Source organism: Felis catus, chromosome A1 (genome assembly GCF_018350175.1).
Source record: "Felis catus isolate Fca126 chromosome A1, F.catus_Fca126_mat1.0, whole genome shotgun sequence".
In the NCBI taxonomy this organism is placed as follows: Eukaryota; Metazoa; Chordata; class Mammalia; order Carnivora; family Felidae; genus Felis; species Felis catus.
This window is the reverse complement of record NC_058368.1, coordinates 94,095,121-94,115,885: the sequence shown is the minus strand read 5'-3', so window position 1 is coordinate 94,115,885 and position 20,765 is coordinate 94,095,121. Positions and strand designations below refer to the sequence as shown.

At 41.9% G+C, this 20,765-nt stretch overlaps 1 protein-coding gene across 1 annotated transcript; it reads left to right on the top strand.

Annotated features, from left to right (window-relative positions):
• The first annotated feature begins 501 nt into the window (after window positions 1–501).
• TMED7 (transmembrane p24 trafficking protein 7) lies at window positions 502–11,918 on the top strand. The gene is made up of 3 exons (XM_006927554.5): window positions 502–996; window positions 6,346–6,591; window positions 10,499–11,918. The coding sequence occupies exons 1-3, from the start codon at window positions 805–807 to the stop codon at window positions 10,733–10,735; spliced, it is 675 nt and encodes a 224-aa protein (XP_006927616.3). The 5' UTR covers window positions 502–804; the 3' UTR covers window positions 10,736–11,918.
• The last annotated feature ends 8,847 nt before the right edge of the window (window positions 11,919–20,765 follow it).

Here is a 20,765-nt window from a genome sequence, read left to right as displayed (position 1 = left end):
ATTAGAGAGGTTAAGCAACTGGCCCAAGGTCACACAGCCAGTAAGTAGCAGAACAGGGATTAAAAGTCCTGTAGGGTAGTGGTCCCAGTATTCAAGCTCCTGGCTAAACGGCTTCCCCCAAATATTTGTTATTATTTATGAGAAAACTCTCAGCAAGTTGCAAAGTGCTCTACTACCAGTTATTAGCCCCGTAGGGTAAAATGAGCTCCTCATAACTCCTTCGGAGACCCCCCCCCCAGCGATCAGTTCTCACAGGAACAAGAAAAACTGTAGTTTATGCTCGCTGAGCTGTACCAGCCGGCCACAAGCCCTATCTAGACACCGGTTGGACACACCCTTTTTTCTGGGCCCGCCCTGCCACGCTCATTACGCTGGCCCCGCCCCTCGCCTCTGGCGCCGACGGAGACCACGCAGACGTCTCGCGAGCTTCCACGTACACACTCCAAGGCCTCTCCCCACTGCCCGGGCCGAGCACATCCGGGTTGCTGGAGCAGGTGCCTCAAGCCCCGCCCCCTTTTGCCAGGCGCTAGCCCCACTTCCGGCCATCTCAGGCCTTTTCCGCCAGTGCTGTGCCGGCTTTATCTCTGCTCTGTAGGTCGTTCCCGGCCCCAGTCCCGGGTCTCTCGCGCCCTTCCCTCGCTCCCAGCGGCTCGTCGCTCATCGCGAATCTCTCCGTGGCCCGGAGCGACTCCCGTGCGTCTTCGCGGGCGGCCCGGACCGAGGCCTGCCGCTCGTGGTGAGTCCGCGCAGACGTGACCCCGAGTCTCCCCGCAGCTCGGTTGAGGCCGCCTCCGTCGCCTCGGGATGCCGGGGCCGGGGTCCGCGCAGCGCTGGGCGGCCGCCGCGGGCCGTTGGAGCTGCAGGCTGCTCGCGCTGCTGCTGCTGGTGCCGGGGCCCGGCGGCGCCTCCGAGATCACCTTCGAGCTGCCGGACAATGCCAAGCAGTGTTTCTACGAGGACATCACGCAGGGCACCAAGTGCACCCTCGAGTTCCAGGTACGACGAGCTCTGAAAGTCCAGGGGCCCCAGCTCACGGTTCTGGGGTCGGGGGCTGCATCCTGCTTGGTGACTCGTTCCTGTCTGGGTTTCTCCACTCTTGGGCTGAGTCAAGAATCACCTCTAGGTAGCTGATGCAGGGCATTTGCCTTTCCTGTTATACATCTTGGGCGAGAGCCATTTTAGACGAAATATGAAGATACAGGAGTTCCAGAAATGGTTCCTGTGACTTTTCCTTCTATGCTCCAAAATGTTCTTCGTTTTAAGGCCTATTGAACTTTCCCCCTTAAAGCACTTCTTTTAAACAGAACTTCTTCCTGTTGTATAGTGCTCAGTGACCGGTCCCCTGCTCTCTGATTGACACCTCCACTTGAATCAGTTTTGAAGTCCTGCCAATATCTAATTCCGTTGTTTTTCAGTTTTTCCATTGATGTTAGGACTTTTGGTTAATGCTGTCCCTGTCACAGGAGGAACTCCTTTCGAGGCTAGAAGACCATCTGCCAAAGGCATTGAACGAATAGCTGTGATAAATGAGAGGACCCTTTTCATCTTTGGGATCTTAATAGGAAAGAAACTTTATTTAACAGAATGTACTTTCTTAAGTTTGCTACAGCAATCTTTATTTCTTTTTTTTTTTTTTTACTTTATTTATTTTGACAGAGAGAGGGGGAGAAAGCAGATGTGTGGGGGGAGGGGCAGAGAGAGAGACTCCCAAGCAGGCTCCATGTGGTCAGCACAGAGCCCGTCATGGGGCTCAGTCCCACCAGCCATGAAATCATGACCTGAGCAGAGATCAAGGGTCAGACCTTAATCAACTGAGCTACCCAGGCACCCCAACAGTCTTTATTTCTGTTTTGTTGGTAGACTCGTTTAGCTTATTTGAGCAGCTATTGAGTGCTAGGTGCTGGTGATAGGAAGTGGTACAAATAGATTGTTTCGCTTACATCATTCTCGATTCCTTCTGCATCCAACCCTTTTCTTAATTAGTACCTGCTCATTCATCAAAACTACCTTAAGAGCAGAAAATCTGGGTGTCTCAGTCGGTTGAGTGTCTGTCTGACTCTTGATCCCGGCTCCAGTCGTGATCTTACGGTTCGTAGTTCAAGCCCCCTTATCAGGCTCCTCGCTGACAGTGCAGGGTCTGCTGTGGATTCTGTGTCTCACTCTTTCTGCTTCTCTCCTGCTTCCGCTCTCAAAATAAAGAAATAATTTTTTTTTAATTTTTTTTTAACATTTATTTATTTTTGAGACAGAGAGAGACAGAGCATGAACGGGGGAGGGTCAGAGAGAGAGGGAGACACAGAATCTGAAACAGGCTCCAGGCTCTGAGCAGCACAGCACAGAGCCCAACGCGGGGCTCGAACTCACGGACCGCGAGATCGTGACCTGAGCCGAAGTCGGACGCTTAACCGACTGAGCCAGCCAGGCGCCCCAGAAATAATTTTTTTAAAAAGGCAGAAAATAGGGGATAAACGGTCTAATCTTTGGGATCTATGAGAGCTTCCTTTAGGAAGTGATTTTAGGCTGAACTGTAAAGGATTAGTTGTACATACTTTGGTAAGGGGAGTGGTGAGGGAATAGAATAGCCTTTGCAAAAGCGTTAAGAGTGGCTGGGAATTTGAGGTCTATCGTGAGATCCAATGTACTTGGGAATAAGGAGCCAGAGGAAGAGAGGTCAGGGGTGAGACCATGTGCCTTGCTGGCCTAGTTAAGGATTTTAGTTTTTCCTCAGAGTATGGGAAAGCCATCAGAGCGTTGTGAGCAGTGCAGTGATATGATTCACGCAGTTTTGGTAACTGTATGTTCACTTGTGCAGGTAGAGAAAGTATTAGGGTGTTGGAGAGATGGCTATAGGAGACTATTATAGTGGTCCAGGCTTCAAGGGTGGTAGCTGTAGAGGAGGAGACAAGTGAAAGGATTGGAGAGAAGCCAGTAGGTGAAATCAACAGGACTTGATGATGTTTGGCTACCGCGAGTAAGGGAAGGGAGGCTAAGGATCACCCTTTGGTTTGTTTAACTTCATGGGTTAGAACGAGGGGACTGAAAAGAAGATAGCAGGAATCGTAATATAAAAATGTCTGTGTATTTCAGGTATCAGCGTCAGACACCGTGCTTGGTGCCGAGAATACCACCACTACTGTTATGGGCTGTTATGTCTGTTAGGTAGCAGACAGCACGCCAAGCATTTCAGGCGTGTTACTTAATTCTCAGGATACCTCCATAGGAAATGGGTAGAGTTCTTACTTCTTCCTTACTTAGGAAGCTAAGGCTTTGAAAGCTTTAAGCCCAAGGTTGCAAAACGTAGCACGTGGCAGAATGAGTATGCAGTTCCAGGTTAAGTTCTTAACTCCTATACACTGCCTCCCAAAGGTCAGTGAGACTGACCTTGACCTCAGGGAGCTTACATGGATACATGCAGTCATACAGTGTTAAATGCAACAGTGAAGGTACACACTAGGTACAGTGCTGGGCAGAAGGAGAGGGCTCATCCAGGGAAATGTCACCGGAGGGGCTGATGTTTGAATTGTGTCTAGGAGAAAGAGGAGCTACTCTACAAGATGGCATAGGGGAACGGACATCCTAGGCAGGTAGATTGTGTTTGTGAGACTCAGTTCCTGAAATTAGCTTGAGCCCACACTGAAGTACAGTGAGTAATAGTGTTGCTTTGTAACTGTGGGTCCAAGGGCTTCAGGGGTGATTTGTCCCAGTTTGTCAGCATTGTTTGTTGGTAATAGTGGGATTGATGATTTGTACCTGGTCTTGGTGAGATATCCCCCAGCCCCCCAAAAGGCTGTGCTGTTGAGACTGGTAATATAGCAGGGATGTGCCTGTGTGACCAGTGACAGGCCTCTTTTTGGGACTCACTGGTTGCAAGGTGTTCCTTGCACACTTGTGTGGTTCCTAGTCGAGAGTCCTTGTTTGGCTACAGTCCTCACAGAGGGAGGGCAAAGGAGCCCATGCCTCACCTCACCGACCCCCTTCTGGTGGACACTTTGACTGTGATGTTTTATATTCTGTTCTTTCCCCGTAATAAGCCGTAGATCTGTAAGTATCGTCGTTTTGGGTCCTGTGATTGTTGAGCAAACAGGACCTGTTTAACTCACCACTGTTTGAGCAGATGTAAAACAAAGATCTGTTCAGAGAACTTCTGGCAGTCTGCTATTTTTGGAACACAGAGAAAGGGTTGTTGAGGCCACCTTGACGAGACACAGAGGAGTGGTATGGCACTGTTAACAGGTTGGGATTTTTCTGAATTTATCACAAGGTTTTAAGCGAACGGGTGATGGGGAGGCCAGGAGACGTGGGAGGGGCGACTCTACTGGCGTCTGGTGAACGGAAACCAGAGATGGTTGTAAACATGCCACGGTGCCCCGGGCAACGCAACCCCCTGCCACAAACAATTATCCATCCCTAAACCAACTGAGACTGAGAACCCCTGGGTTTCGAGGGAAGAGAGATTGGGTTACGGGAAGACCTTTTAGGAAGTTGTGGCTTCAGTCCTGTCTAGACTCTGGATTAGGAGTGGAAGAGGCCGGATGAATTTGAGGGAGGAAGCAACGTCAAGAAATTTGTGTGACTAACCGGACAAGTAGGGAGACTTCGTTTGGGATGATTCCCAGTTTCTACATTATGTGACCGGACAGATTCTAAAGGGGTATTTTTTATCTGAAATAAGATGATTTGTTTGGAAGTTTGCTGGAGGAAGAGTGGCATGGTGATCTGTTCTGGTCCTGTTCAGTTTTGTTGTATTTGACCATTCACAGCACAACGGCCAAGTACGAATAATCAGGTACATAAAAATGAAGTCATGACTTTCACCTGGAGGAAAAGTTGTTGACATTGGAGAGGCAGTAAATGCCCAGTTGATAAGACACTTTTTAAGTCGAAACATCGTACCTGTATGTTAATATTTACATATTAACAGTTTCCTTAGCAGTTTCCTCAGTACATAGTTATATTACATTTATTTGTCAAAGTGATCTTGTAACATAGTTCAGTTATTCATCGTATTTCCTAAGTGACAAAAGGTCACATTAGCAGCTGATCCTTCTTTGAAGTGCGAGGTTTGATCTCTGTTCTGCAGATCTAGAATGGCAACATTGTGCTCACCGGGAGAGTTCACACTTGAAAGTACAGGCTTGTGTCACCTGCTCTCATGGGGGTTGGGAACCCTCAAACCCGCATCTCTTCTTCCTCACTTCTTTCCCATTCTTTCAGCCTGCACCCTTTGTTTCTTACATCTCCCCTCCCTCTTTCTTCCTACTTAATTCTTTGTCCTCTAAGGAGGCCTTTCTCCTCTTTAATCCTTTTCTCCTTTTCCTCTCTCATTATGCTTGTCTACTTACCTCAGGAAGAATCTCCCTCCCCTTCATTTGTACGACCCAAATGGGCCTTTAAATTGTAACTGATGAAGCACAAGCCCTTGAAAATAACTCCAAAGTCCTCTTCAGAACTTTTCATTTACCCCCCTGGCTTTCCTTTCAAATATGCTTGCCCTTTAATACGGGCTTCCAGATAAGCAGAAGATTTGTTTGCTTTTGTTTTGTTTTTGCTTTAATCACAAGTGTATAAACAGGATAGTTTAATCATTGATATTTCTCTGGGAAACAAATTTGCAAAATGAGGCTATACTGTTAGAATCAGTAGCCCACGGGTCTGTTCAGTCCATAATGCTGTTCAAAACAAAAGGTGTATCAAATTCCATATAACTGATGTAGAGAAGCACTTAAGAAACAAACCTAAATTTGGCATTAAAGTGAATTTAAGTTCTATAATAGATACATGCTTGGGGTGTTACGCTAAGGACTGGTCTACTTTCCTCCTGCACTACACTATCCGTGTGTGTGCTTGGATGGTGCACATAGGAAATGAGGGGAGAACATTTAGGGAAGGAAAATACTACATGGCAGTGAGCTTAACGGTCAAGAGTGTGACTTTGGGGTTCAGATTCTGTCTCTGCCTTTTACTAGATGAGCAATCTTGGGTAGGTTGCTTATCTTAACTCAGTTTCTCAGTTTGTCAAATGGAGGGCAGAAACCCCCTCTTGTAGGTTTGTTGGGAGATTCAAATGATTTAAGAGGCCTGCGTTAATTAGAATGGTTATTTGGCTGGTTAGGTAGTTGCTCTCTCCCATCATGGGGAAATTTGTTCAGTGTCTGTAAAGCTTTGGTTGAACTGAAATCTGCCTCCCAAATTCCATCCACTGCTGGGAATTAAAAAATGTGAAATTGCCCTTGATAGTAAAAGTCCACTGCCAGGAGTCTTATCCTTTTAACAGGAAGTCTGGTTGCTTTGTCAGACTTGTGAGTTGCAGTGATATCTTTCTTCCCTTTTTCTCTGTCTTCGTAGGTGATTACTGGTGGACACTATGATGTAGACTGTCGATTAGAAGATCCTGATGGTAACGTGTTATACAAAGAGATGAAGAAACAGTATGATAGTTTTACCTTCACCGCCTCCAAAAACGGGACATACAAGTTTTGTTTCAGCAATGAATTTTCCACGTTCACACACAAAACCGTGTATTTTGATTTTCAAGTTGGAGAAGACCCGCCTTTGTTTCCTAGTGAGAACCGAGTCAGTGCTCTTACCCAGGTAAATGAAAAGCAACAGAATGGTGTGTTGATGGAGGGAAAGCATAATTTCACACGCATTCACCCACTGATGAACACGGAGTTTGAGACTTTCACACAGTCTTTCAGATCCATCTTAATTCTTATAGTAGATTAGACATTTCAGGGAACTTCAGACATTTTTGGTGGAGACCACTGTGAAAGGATTTGATGAACTTTGAAGTGTAAGGAGGAGGATCCCTTCAGTGGGAAAGGAAATTTAGGAAGACTGGACAGTGCTCCAGCATTCGGAAGCATTTTTTGTGGTTCATGAGGAATATGGCTTCCATAACCCGGCAGGTTGGTATAACTGGAAACAAAATGATGCCTTCGTTAATCTATAATCAATATGCCACCTGGTAGTGTTCTCCCAGTGTTTAGTGTTCATTCAGGCTGCTCTTAGAATGTTTGCTAGAACTTAGGGCAAAATATTAAAGATCAGTGGTAAGCCATCTAACAAAAATAGTTAAGGAAGGCAGGTTGGACTTTATGTTGAAGAAGAGCTTAACGAGAGACAGAGAAGGAAAGAGATTTAAAGTCTGTGAACAGATGCGGCTCAGGTGGTGAGAAGGGCCATTTTCGTTCCAGCTTGAACAGAATGTGAGCTTAGATCTTATCTAAAAGGTACTCAATTAGGTATCCGAAGGAATTATTTGTTAATTCTACTTGTTAAGCCCTTAAAGTGGTATTTCATTGTTCCCAGGTTCTAGTTAGGTTGTTGGCCCAAGTCATGTGGTGACAGAAGCCATTTTTATTTGTTACTTATTATTTTTTAAATTTTTTGAAATGTTTATTTATTTTTAATGTATATTTATTTTATCTTTATTTTTTAGTATAATTTATTGTGAAATTGGCTAACATACGGTGTGTAAAGAGTGCTTTTGGTTTTTGGGGTAGATTCCCGTGATTCCTCACTTACATCCAACACCCAGTGCTCATGCCAACAAGTGCCCTCCTCAATAATAACGTACAGGAGCCTTAACTCATAATCCTACTGTGAGCATTAACAGGATGTATTCATACACTCTTACTTTTAGAAATGTTCTCTTATTTTACCATGCCGTGTGAATGCGCTTTGCTTTGTAAAAAGGTTTTTCTCTGGGGCCCTTGTTTGTAACATAAGCTTCATGAATTCTAATTTGTATAAGGTAGCTTGCTCTACAAGCCAGATACATAAATATAACACGTGAGTGGTAATAAAGCAGTTCATAGTTGTTAATCTCCTTTATTTGTATCACATTTTTTATCTTAATCTTATTTTTCTACTTTTGAAAAGCTAATGAGTCCCTCATACCTCCTACGGTTGGTGACACTCACAACGCAGTTGTTCACATCTTAGAATAGAAAAATGTACCAGCTGGTAAATGCAGAATAAGTTACCGAGTTGTAGTAAATCACCATTTTTCACCTATTAGTAAAATGATGGATCTGGAGTAGACAGTGTTACCAGTCACTGCTAAAGCCAGTGGTGGAAAGCTGTGGGGGAATTGTACCATGGCTCGATCACACTGATAGCACCAAATCCAATGGCCATTTCCAGATGGAGAGGTAACTGGGCATTGTGTGTCTTCTGATAATATGCGTTAATGAAGTGCACAACATTGGAAGTTAGAAGGAAGTTGGAAATGCTGCAGGACAGAGAACCCAGTTTCTTCAAGTGGGAAGGGAAGACAGGAAGAGAACCAAAAGATTCAAGAACCCTTGAAGGACACATCAGCCAGACGATTGGGGTCGGAGCTGTTTGGATTCTGATTTGGAAACAACTTTTGAGATATTTAGGGAAATTTGAATACCGAGTTTATATTGAAAACTCTAAGGAACCATTTTTCAATTGTTTTACGTGTGCTAATGTTACCAGCGTTGTAGCTTTTAGTGTAGTGTTGCCTTGCAGAAATGAATATAAAGTATAAAAGTATAGTTAAAATGATAACAGCTAAGGGATTTGCCTCAAATTAATTGGAGTGGGGAGAAAAATAGGTGAGGAATACGTACATATTGGTGAAGCAAGATTAGCCACGTGTTAATGATTGACCTGGGGGCTCACTGTACCACGTTCTTTGGAATATGAACTTTTTGAACATGGACTTAGATCTGAACACTTCTCCTTATTAGAAGAGGTAGGGAAAAAAGGGAAACCTCTCAAAAATTATACGAATCCGTGCGGTTAGTCCCTTTATTTCTGTGATGTTCTTTCATCCAGCGCTTCTTAACCCTTACTCCGTGTCAGGCTTCCAGGAATCCTTAAACATTCTGAATTTGTATCAGATCCTCGCTTTTGTGCATGCTTCCCAGGATTAGCCTCCATCCCGCTTTGAGAACGCCTGAGAAGGAGAGAGAGTCTAGAAGCGCCTCCGGAGCCTCCTACCACAGATCAGAACATGTGATTATTCATTTTAGCACCGTTTTGCTAATCTTTGATTCTTAGGGCCCTCGACAAAACAGGAACAGGAAAAACGTTTGAGTGTCCATCTAACAGGTACATGCAATTTGTGGACCATGTAATCTCTCGTACATCGTGGACCACGTAATTTCTCGTACTTTGTAGAAGCACCTTTAATGGAATATTTTTATAAGTGATTTCTTTCATCTTACTTTGGCGAAAACTTTATTAAATGTTTGAATTCTTTTCTAGTTCTCTATTCCTTCACAAAAAGTAAGACCGGAAAAAAGAAATCCCAGAATCTTTTGAGAGATTCTGTGGATTTATTAGTGAAAGGAGGGAAGAAGTTATACAAGTCGTAAACACTGTAGTAGAGAGGAGCCCAAATAACTTTGTGACATGGGGGTATTCTAGTGACTGAGTTAGCTTGACAGTTTTGGGGTCTAAAGGAGAGAGAGAAGCAGAAAGGAAAATGGGAAGGTTGCTAAGATAAACTTCATTTATTGGAGAATTTTCCAGAATACAGGAAGGTAGTAATGTTCGCCATCTTCCTCCCTCTGCTTCCCATACTCTGTGGCCCTCATCACTGTCCTATATCATAAAGATATTTTTCCTTTGTGTGGCTGTGCACAGTATATATCAACAGTTCCTTCCTTAGCAATAAGGGCGAGAAAACCCTCAGATTGTTTGTAACATTCTTAATACATGGTTTGTGATGTAGAATAAGTATAATAATAACGCAGGTATTTCATCACTAGGGTTAAGTTTTCAGCAGTAGAAAAATATTAAACTCTGCTGTACAAACAAAAAATTTAGACACTTACCCTTTCTCAAAGCAGATAGTGTGATGAATGTATAGAAAGGTAAGGTGTCATCAGATGAAGGCTGGCAAATGGATTACACAGTGGAACTGAAACTTCCTCCCACTGAGAACGTATGTGTTGGTTGACTGGCAGGAGGGAGGACACATGTTTAGCAAATTGATAAATTAAAGAAAGACACTGACGCCCTGACCTATCACTTTCAGACTCACCTGCTTTTAAGATGGTTAACTTTGTCTGGTGTTTGGTTTATTTTTGTATCTATTTGGACTTTGTACTCATTATTGATCAAATTTTCTGCCCTGCCATTCTCTTCCTCCTAATTCATCCTCCTGGGGGAGCCTGAACTTGAAATTCTGTAACCACGCACTGTCACTGATAAGTATTTCTGCTGCTGTCAGCTTAGCATTCTGTCTAGCACATGGCAGGTACCATCGCTGTGACTTTCCAATTTGGGGCAAGCCGCTGCCTCACCGAATCTCCGGCCTCACCAGTTGTCCTAGTGGGGATGAAGGGAAGGGCCGGTTGCATTGCCGGAACCAGTGGCGTAAATGAGCGGGTGAATGAGTGAGTGCCAGTTCAGTGGTGTGTTAATCAGATGAGGAATTGAGATCTAACTGGAAGATGAATATATTAGATGGATAGGGCAGAAGGTGTCCCACCTACTAACTGCACCTGTCTCTCTTTAGATGGAATCTGCCTGTGTTTCAATTCACGAAGCTCTAAAGTCTGTCATCGACTATCAGACTCATTTCCGCTTGAGAGAAGCCCAAGGCCGAAGCCGAGCAGAAGATCTAAATACGAGAGTGGCCTATTGGTCAGTAGGAGAAGCCCTCATTCTTCTGGTGGTTAGCATAGGGCAGGTATTTCTTCTGAAAAGCTTTTTCTCAGATAAAAGAACCACCACAACTCGTGTTGGATCGTAACTACGTTTTGAGAATTGCTGCACCATTGCCACCATTAATATTGCTGTCCTCTGGTTAATTTTAGGTACCGAAGAACTTACTATTGGCAACATTTTTAAACCTTACTCATACACTTGTTGGGGGGGATTTACAGCACATATCCCCAAACTGTGGAAAGGACACCTTTTTTAATTTGTAAAGGTAGACAAAACTTCGGAACTTATTTTGGGCTATTCATGTTCAATATTCAGCACCAATGATCTTTTCTTGGTTGTTTATATCTTCGCATACTAAACTTTGGTATTTTGATTCCTTTTAGCCATTTAAAAGTACTTTTCTTATAGGTAGTGGATATTTTAAAAACCTTCCATTTAATGTCTGTGTGTTGTGGAGGAAGAAAATTGCCTTTTAATTGTTTATAGTATAGTAAAGTTTTGTTTTCCAGAAAACCAAATGTGATTCACTGTACCAGGCCCTAGTCTGCACTGTTTAATTTGAGCATGGGGGAGCCACCCTGGAAATGTTAGTTAATATTGATATAATTTTAAATCGATGGATCATGGTATAATTTATTTCTTACTAGCTTGGAAACTGTCAGTCTTTTGTTTTTTGTCTCCATTCTGTGATTTTTTGGCCGATACATTCTTTTTTCCACGAAGACGTTCTCACCACAGAGAAAAAAGTAGGTTTCAGCAACATAACAGCATTTATACAGGCCTTAAAAATCAGTCTGTTAAAACAAGTAGAATAATTACAGAATAACTTAAGATCCTACATCGGGAGGCAAATGAAATGAGAAAAGTTTTAGTGAGTTGTCTGCGCCATATTACATTTTCAGTGCTTTTACAGAGAAAAAAGTTCATCTGTTTTACTTTAACATTTTGATGGGCTGGCTCTTGCCCTAATGTGGCTTCACTGTCTGAGTCATTCCCGGCTTAAATTGACCGCTGTAATATTCATATTGTAAAAGTGCCATATCCTGAGGGGGGTGCTGCACTGAGAAGTTGGTTTCTTTGGATTTTATCCTTTCTTTTTTGTGTGTGTTTTGGTTTTTGTTTGTTTTTTGTCTTGCACATGTAATTTGTACATTTCTGGTCAGTGACCCGAAGATGATCTAAAACTTCAGAATGCCGTGTGTTTCTTATTTGATAATCTTCATCAATTGTACTGCATTTAATGAATATTAAACAGCACATATCCTGTACGCTATAGGGTTTAGACTGTGTTTGTATTTTATAACTTGTATAGATCGAGCTGATTGAAATAAGATTTTGTTCAGGTGTTCCAGAATAGAATACAAGACACATGCAAAACTCTGTAGGTGTTTCAAGCTTTTCTGCTGTTAAAAAAAAAAAAAAAAAGAATTGCACCTGCTTTTTGCCATGCCTCCCACCCCCACCCCAGAGTGAGGAGTGCTGAACAAGACTGTCCCGTAGAATGCTAATGGGATGGCAGTTCTAGTCACTTAACCACTGTGGACTAGAAGTTAACTCAGTGCAAAGCTATCTTTAAATGTCTTCAAAAAGTAGAACCGGTTCTGCACGTAAGAGCAAAACAAATTCAAAGGTGTTGTGCTTGCTCATTTCAGATGCTACAGTGCAGTGAGGGATGAACACGTTTCCACCCCTTTCATTCTCAAATCCCCGAAGACCAAATAGCTACTCTTTAAGCTATTCAGCAGCAGACTAGGAACTGAAGTTGACCATTTTGCAGGTTTATCTCTGGGTTTTTGTATCGGGATTGTCCTGCAGCTTTTATAAGTGTCCCTGTACATTTAGATTTGAAACACTAGCGTTAACGTGATTGATCCGCATGGGTGTACGTTATACGTCCTTCTCCGCTTGCCTGTCTGCTCTGTTGTGTTCTGATACTTTCCACCATAATTAATCCCCGTCAGGCAGCATCAGTGCACCTGGTTTGGCTTAGGTGATGCGGTCATTCAGTCTGCACCTCCCAGAACTACACGATACTAGACGATTACTACAAATAACTTCTGATGAAACTATCGAGCTGTCTTGAAATTTTTGAAGTCACCGTTGTTTCCTGTTGTACAAAATAGTACAGGCTTAGTCGACACTCTCTGTAACTGGTTGAAGTTTGACAGCTGTCTATTCTCAACTGGGTATGTATATTGAAATCAGAAAATACCTATCTATCCAGACCTAAATGTTTAAGAACTTTTTTTTCTTCCTCCTGCTGTATAATTTGTAGCTCCTCTCGTTTCTTTAATCCTTTCGTAACTTGTTGGAAGAGTTTGAATTTCCCAAATATTTATGTTTAGACATATGGCTCAGAATATATATTTAACATCCTTAGCTGTATATATTTTTAAAGTAAAATAAATAATGGAAAGGGCCTTGATATACAGGTTTACTACTAAAATATCAACTGTGTGAAGATCCATTTTAAGATCCTACTTTGCTAATTAATCTAAACATGGTTTTTTCTATTAAAGACACAAACGGTTTGTGGTTCACAGCTCTCATCCTGGTTTGATGATAATCAACTTTGAAAATACAGTGGACCGAGGAGCGGTCTTGTTCTTTGGAAGGTTTCATTTAAATCTCTGTACATCCATTTTTGCTTCAGTTTGTGTAACATTTATAGTTCTATAGGACAAAGCAGACCCTATGACTATTGTTTTCAGAAGTTAATATATAAATAATTCAAAGGGGGTTTTCATTTACTTTTGAAAAGAAAAATTTCTCTAAACACATGTGGGTCCTGCAGGATTGCACCAATCAATTCTTGTAGAATAAAAAAAAAATCTTTCAACAAACTGACTTCACTTGTTTCTGTCAGGATTTGTCTTTTTACAGCTTCTTAAAAACTTGCAGCTTGGAGTACAGTTTGTAGCGAGAGAGTGGTTTTTATTGGGTGTTTCATCTAGACATCTCAGGGACTGGCCAAGAAAGAATGATAAAGAAGAAGAATACCACCTCTAAACTACCTCATTTTAAACCTTTTTGCATTTTCTCGCTGGAAGTTTTGGGTGAAAGGGAGTAAAGTCCTCAGTTCCCTAAAAAGCTCTTTGTTTTTAAGTAAATTAGCCTTAGGTTGTATAATGCCAAGTTTCCTCAATTGTTTTCTTACCCTTCATGATGTACTCACAGGGGACATTTGGGTTCCGGGGCGAAATTCTACAAAAGTAGCAGAGACCTAGCAGTAAATACAGGTTGATATGTGCAGTCAGGTGCCGCGCTAAGTATTTTACTTGCATGGACACATTTCATCTTGGCGATAATCCTGTGCACTGAGGATATTCTTCCCATTTCACAGACAAGGAGATGAAGAAGGCATTGAGAGGTTAAGAAACCCCCCTGTATCTCAGTATCATTAGCACAGTCTGAGTGTGAAGCACGGCGCTCTGGCTCCCGAGGCCTCTCCCGCGACCACAGTGCAGTCAGTACTGCCTTACAGACACCAACCAAGGAGAGATCTCAGAAGGCTTAGCTCTCTTGGTTTCCCTATAGCTCAGCAGCAGTTCAGGGCTTTAGCTTTGGAGTCACCGCCAAGTGCAAATTATAGTTGTGTGCCCTCACACAAGTGATTGTGTTAACTTTATTTGTGTCTTCACCTGTCGCTAAGGTAATAGCTGCTATAAAGAGAATAAAATGAGATGTTCACGAAACACTTAGGATCAGTAGCCACCCTATACAAGCCCTTAATAAATGCTGTATTTTCCTCATTGGTCCAGTTCTAGTCTCTTGATCTGTCTGGAGTTTCTGAAGTTTTTACCGCAGCCTGTATTCTTATGGCTCTTAAGTAAATACATAACACGAATATGAAAGTATTTATCATGTGCATGAATGATCTAGAATTCTGGTTTCAGAAATGAGTACGGTACTCTGACCACCAGGAACGTAACTTAGATGGAGAGACAGGATAATGTTGGGGAGCAGCTAATGTTATGTAAATAGTGAAGTGGAATGGACTCAAAGAGGCTTAAGACCTTTCAGGGTGCTAGAAGTAAAAGAATATGTAGGTCAAAAGATTTACTCCCCGAGGAGTTTTAACTTTGTCTCCCCACAGGGGAAGCTCATGGTTGTCTAGGAAGGCCAGTGGTTAAGTGGATTAATCTCTAATTCAGAGATCGGTGGACTATTGGCCAGTCCCCATTGCTGCATATTGAAAAAAACACTTTGTTAACAATAGAAGCGATGTTTTGTCTGACTTCTCTGTCATGGTTGTTTCCGAATCCAGGAAGAAAATACAAGGATGTTATCCCTAACCACCAAATGTGCTGTCTTTCATTCTACATTTCTCCATTTTATCCATAAGATATTATTAGAAATAATCCTATATTACTCGCTGAAATCAAGATCTAGAAGTAACGCTGGTCTGGCACAATCTTTTTAATTAAAGAGAAAAGGCAGCACAAGAATGTGAGAAATAACAATTAGAAGAATAAAGTCCACTCATCCCACTGTCCACTTAGATGTATTTCAGGTGTGTGTGTGTGTGTGTGTATGTGTGTGTGTGTGTGTGTGTGTGTGTGTGTGTGTGTGTGTGTTTAAATGTTTATTTTTGAGAGAGGCACAGAGGGGGACAGAGGATCCAAAGGCGGCTTTGCACTGACAGCAAACTGCAAGGTTATGACCTGAGCCAAAGTTGGACGCTCAACCAACTGAACCACCCAGGTGTCCCTATATTTTAAGAACTGGTATTCTATCGTCTGTAACAAAATTTTAAACTTAAAATGGTAAATAAAAGTGGACATAATAGCAGAAGTTATTAAGGGCGCCTGGGTAGCACAGTAGGTTAAGTGTCTGACTTGATTTTGGCTCAGGTCGTGATCTTGTAAATCATGGGGTCGAGCCCTGCATTGGGCTCAGTGCTGACAGTGCAGAGCCTGCTGGGAATTCTCTCTCTGCCTCTCTCTCCCCTCTCTCTCTCAAAATAAACAAACTTAAAAAAAATAAGCCTGAAAAAAAGTTATTAGATGTATATAAAGAGGAATAATGTAACACACATTCATATCACCAATGCTCAGGTTAAATGCCACCTTGCCAGCACCCTGGAAGGCTTTTGGGTATCCTTTCCTGATCACATCCCTGAATTTCCCCACTAGAGATCAGCAATGTTCTGGTAATGAAAATAATTTCCGAAGCACCTGGGTGGCTCAGTTGGTTGAGTGTCCCGACTGGATTGCAGCTCAGGTCATGATCCCAAGGTCATGGGATCAAGCCCCACATTGGGCTCCATGCTGAGCCTGGAGCCTGCTTAAGCTTCTGCCCTTCTCCCCGACTCGTATTCTCTCTCTCTCTCTCATAAAAAGAAAAAATTCTTGATGTTAGGTAAAGCATCTTTATAACCTTTTTCTCCAAGATTTGGGCTGTCATCTTTGTCATCTATGCTTTGCATTTAAAAAAAATTTTTTTTAATGTTTATTTTTGAGAGAGAGAAAGAGCACGAGCGGGGGAAGGGCAGAGAGAGAGGGAGACAGAATCTGAAGCAGGGCCCAGGCTCCGAACTGTCAGCACAGAGCCCGACGTGGGTCTCAAACCCACAGACCATGAGATCATGACCTGAGCCGAAGTCAGACCCTCAACCACCGAGCCACACAGGTGCCCCTATCCTTTGCATTTTTGTACGAAGTTTGGAATTTGCCCAAGTTTCAACAAAACAAGTCTTAGGATTTTTGTTGGAATTATACTTAATTAATTAATCCTCTCTGTAATAGTGCATTTTCCATTGAATGAACATCTCTCCATTGATAAGGACTTCTTAGATCTTTTGACAACAGTTTTGTGATTTTCTTCATAAAGCATTCCATAAATTTTGTTACATTAATAATTGTTTTCTTTATATTTTAGATGCTATTGTAAATGATGTCTTTAAATTTTGTTTGTTGCTGGTGCACAGAAATTGAAAAAAATTCAATATATATTTGTTTTGAAAGAGAGAGTGAGCAGGGAAGGGGCAGGAGAGAATCCCAAGCAGGCTCCGCACCGTCAGTGCGGAGCCCGATGTGGGGCTCGAAACAATGAACCTTGAGATCATGACCTGAGCTGAAACCAAGAGTTGGACGCTTAACTGACTGAGCCGCTCAGATGCCCCAGAAATAAAATTTTTAAACAGATTTTTCTGTTTGGTAACCTTGCTGCAATTCGCTTATCAATTCTAGTAATTTCTCTATAGATTCATTTGAACTTTCTAAATATGCAAATACATCACCTACAAGTCAGAACAGATTTGCTTTTCTTTCCATTCCTCATAACTTTTGTGGTTTTCTTTCTTTTTCTTGTCTAATTACATTGGCAGACCCCCAGTACGCTGTTGAAGAGACATGGTCATAATAGGCATGCTTGTTTTGGGAATGCACTCCAGGTGTTCTGTAAGCAGTTTATGGTATTTTTATTAAATTGAGAAATATCTATTCTTAGTTTGTGAAGAGCTTTTCATAATCACAGATGTTGCTGAATTTTATCAAAAGCTCTTTCTGGAGGCACCTGGGTGACTCAGGTCATGATCTCACAGTTCGTGAGTTCTAGCCCCACATCAGGCTCACCACTGTCAGTGCAGAGTCTGCTTCAGGTCCTCTGTCCCTATCTCTGCTCCTCCCCTGCTTGTGCTCTCTCTGTTTCAAAAATAAATAAGAAAAAAAAAATTTTTTTTTAAAAAGCTCTTTCTGTATTGCAAAAAATTGTTGTTTTTCCACCCTTAATCATTAACATGATTCGTTACATGGATTGGTTTCGTATTGTTAAAGCAACCTTCCTTTCCTGAAGTAAAACCAACCTGGCCATGATTTGATTGGTTTCTTTTTGATTTGGCTTATTTTAAGATTTTTGCTTAATATCACAATGATATAGCCTTGTAAAATGAGTTGGAGAGTGGCTTTCTTTCCCTGTTTCCTGGAGGAGTGTCTCTAAGATGTGCATTACTCCTGTCATAAATGTTTATTAGAAATCTTAGGTGAAGTATATGTGGGGCCTGGCATCTTTGTGGGATACCAATTCAAATTTCTTTCTGTTTTTTTAAAATAGTTTTTTTTTTTTTTAAGTTTATTTATTTGTCTTGAGAGAGAGAGCACATGAACAGGGGAGGAGCAGAGGGAGAGAGGGAAAGAGAGAAACCCAAGCAGGTTCCACGCTGTCAGCCCAGAGCCTGATGCGGGGCTGCATCCCACAAACCACGAGATCATGACCTGAGCCAGGTCATGGAGATCAGGAGTCAGACGCTTAACCGAGTGAGTCACCCAGGCACTGAAATTTTCTTTCTATTAATAAGAGTATTTCTTCATGTAGAATATTGGCAAATTGAATGTTCCCGAGAATTTGTCCACTTCATCTACATTTTCAAATTTATTAGCACAGTGTTATTCCTGCCCTCTTTTTAACATAGGCCAGATCGGTAATGATGTACCCCCCCCCTTGTCATTCCTGATACTATTATTTGTGGCATACAAATTTATACTATTTCTTTCATCATCTTTCATTTTTACTTGCCCAGCCTTTTTTCAGAGGGGTGTCATCTGTATTATTTTTTTTTCAAAGAACCAATATTTTGGTTTCTTGTTGTTGTCATTGTTTCATTGATTCCAGCTTTTTATGATTTCCTTTTTTCTAGGTTGAGTTTGTCACTTTTCTGTAGTACTGTAATGGATATTTAGCTCAAATGTTCACCTTTCTAGTCAACTATATATTTAAAACTGTAGATCTCCTTCTAAATGCTACTTCAGCTGTATGTTCATTTTCTATGCCCTGTGTCAAGTGACCACGAATTTTCCCATCTAAAACAGCATACCTTTGGGGCACCTGCGTGGCTCAGTCGATTCAGCCTCTGACTCTTGATTTTGGCTCAGGTCTTGAACTCAGAGTCGTGGGATCAAGCCCCACATCAGGCTCCATGCTGGGCGCGGAGCCTGCTTGGGATTCTCTCTCTCCCTCTCCCTCCGCCCCTCCCCTGCTCATGCACAAGCACAGATACGCACGCACTCTCAAAAAAATAAAAATAAAACAGCATACTTTTATTATCTCACAGTATCTATGGGCCAAGAGTCTATGCACAGCTTAGATGGGTCCTCTGTTCAGGGGTTCACAAGGCTGCATCAGTTTCTACCCTGGACTGTGTTCTCAGCTGGAGCTTGCGGTCCTCTTCCAAACTCCTCAGATTGTTGACCACATTCAGTTCCTCGCAGCCCTCTGCCACTAGAGGCTGCCTCTCCAGACCATGTCTCCACTGTATGCTTCGTCAGGGCCAGTAAGAGAGACTCTGCTACTTTGAGTCTTTTTCAGAAAAGGCCAGATGGGATTCACCAGATTAGGTCAAAACTACCCAGAATAAGCTCCCTTTTGACTAACTCTGAGCCAACAGTATAAGAACATTAATTGCATTTCCAAAATCCTTTTACCTGTGCCCTATTCTGTTGGTAAGAAGCAAGTTATATGTTCTGCCCTCACAAGGGTATGGATCTGGGGATGGGGAAGGAATGTAGAGGCTGTTCTGGAGCTGTGCAAACCACAACCTCCATTCTCCAAGCGGAGATATCTAGTTTAGTTACTCGATAATTTCAAAGAATACTCTGCTCTCATTATTACTTATAATTTGACCCACAGATATTATTTGGAGCTATAGTTCTTCATGTTCAAACATAGCTATTTAAGTTATAATTGAACTGTTATTAGAGAATATGTTCTCTGTGTGATTTAAATTATTTGACATTGGATAACAATTGCCTCATGACTCCATTTACCTCCTTCTCAACTTACATGTTGTCATGTATTTTGTATCTCTTTAAAGACAAGTCTTTATTGTCTTGTATAGTCACCATTCATTTAGATTTACCTATATTTGCCATCATTTTTGCTCTCTGTTCCTTGCTGTGTCTTTGAACTACCATCTGGGATAATTTAGTGCAGTTCAGCTGGAGGCAGATTCACTTTTTTTTTTTTTTCCGAAATGTCTTTATGGGGCGCCTGGGTGGTTCAGTTGCTTAAGCGTTTGACTTTGGCTCAGGTCATGATCTTGTGTTCGTGAGTTTAGCTTTGTGTCGAGCTCTGTGCTGATAGCTCAGAGCCTGGAGCCTGCTTCGGATTCTGTGTCTCCCTCTGTCTGTCTCTGTCTCAAAAATAGATTACCCTTGAAAAAAAATTGTTTTAGATATGTATTTATTTGGCCTTCATTTTTAAAGGCGATCAATTTTTTCTGGACATAGAATTCTCTTTGGGTGATGATCTTGAAGATAACCTTCCCATTGTCTTCTGGCTTCCCTATCATTGCCATGAAGAAATCAACTGTTAGTTTCTTACTCCATTGAAACTAGTGGAGTCTTTTTCCTCCGGCTGTTTTCAGGGCTTTTTTCTTTGTATTTGCTTTTCCGCAGTTTTATTATGCTGTGTCTAAGTGAGGATTTCATTTTATTTTTCCACTTGGGTTTTGTTTGGCATCTTAGATATGTGGATTGATACATCAGTTCTGGAAAACTCTCAATTATATTCTTTAGGTATTTCCTCTGCCCAGTATTCTCTGTCCTTGACTTCTGGGTTTCTAAGTAACACATGTTAGACCTTCTTGGTATGTTTCCTCTGTCTTCATTTTTCTGTGTGTATTGTGTTTATTTTTTCTGTGTCATCCTAGATAGTTTCTTCTTATATAGCCTGTAAATCATGAAGTCACTTTTCAGCTATTTTTAGTTTGCCAGGAGACTCATTCACTGAGTTCATAATTTCTGTTTATATATATTTTTTTTATTTTTTTAATGTTTATTTTTGAGAGAGAGAGAGAGAGAGAGCAAGCAGGGGAGGAGCAGAGAGAGAGGGAGACACAGAATCCAAAGCAGGCTGCAGGCTCTGAGCTATCAGCAGAGAGCCCGATGCGGGGCTCAAACTCACGAACAGTGAGATCATGACCTGAGCTGAAGTCAGACGCTCAACTGCCTGAGCCACCTAGCTGCCCCTCTGTTTTTATATTTTTTAATTCTGTTTTTTTGGCAAGGTTCTTTTCCTTAATCTGCACTGGTATGCTATCTGGTTCCTTGCTGCATTTTTTAAATGAGGATTTTATTTCCATGGATTATCCTTTGTGTCTGTTAATTCCACTATCTACA

Excerpts from the sequence above, each read along its gene's own strand:
- TMED7 (XM_006927554.5), top strand. The coding sequence starts at position 805 with ATGCCGGGGCCGGGGTCCGCGCAGCGCTGGGCGGCCGCCGCGGGCCGT. Across the intron at positions 997-6,345 it reads AGTGCACCCTCGAGTTCCAG|GTGATTACTGGTGGACACTA; the intron begins GTACGACGAGCT and ends CTGTCTTCGTAG. Across the intron at positions 6,592-10,498 it reads GAGTCAGTGCTCTTACCCAG|ATGGAATCTGCCTGTGTTTC; the intron begins GTAAATGAAAAG and ends GTCTCTCTTTAG.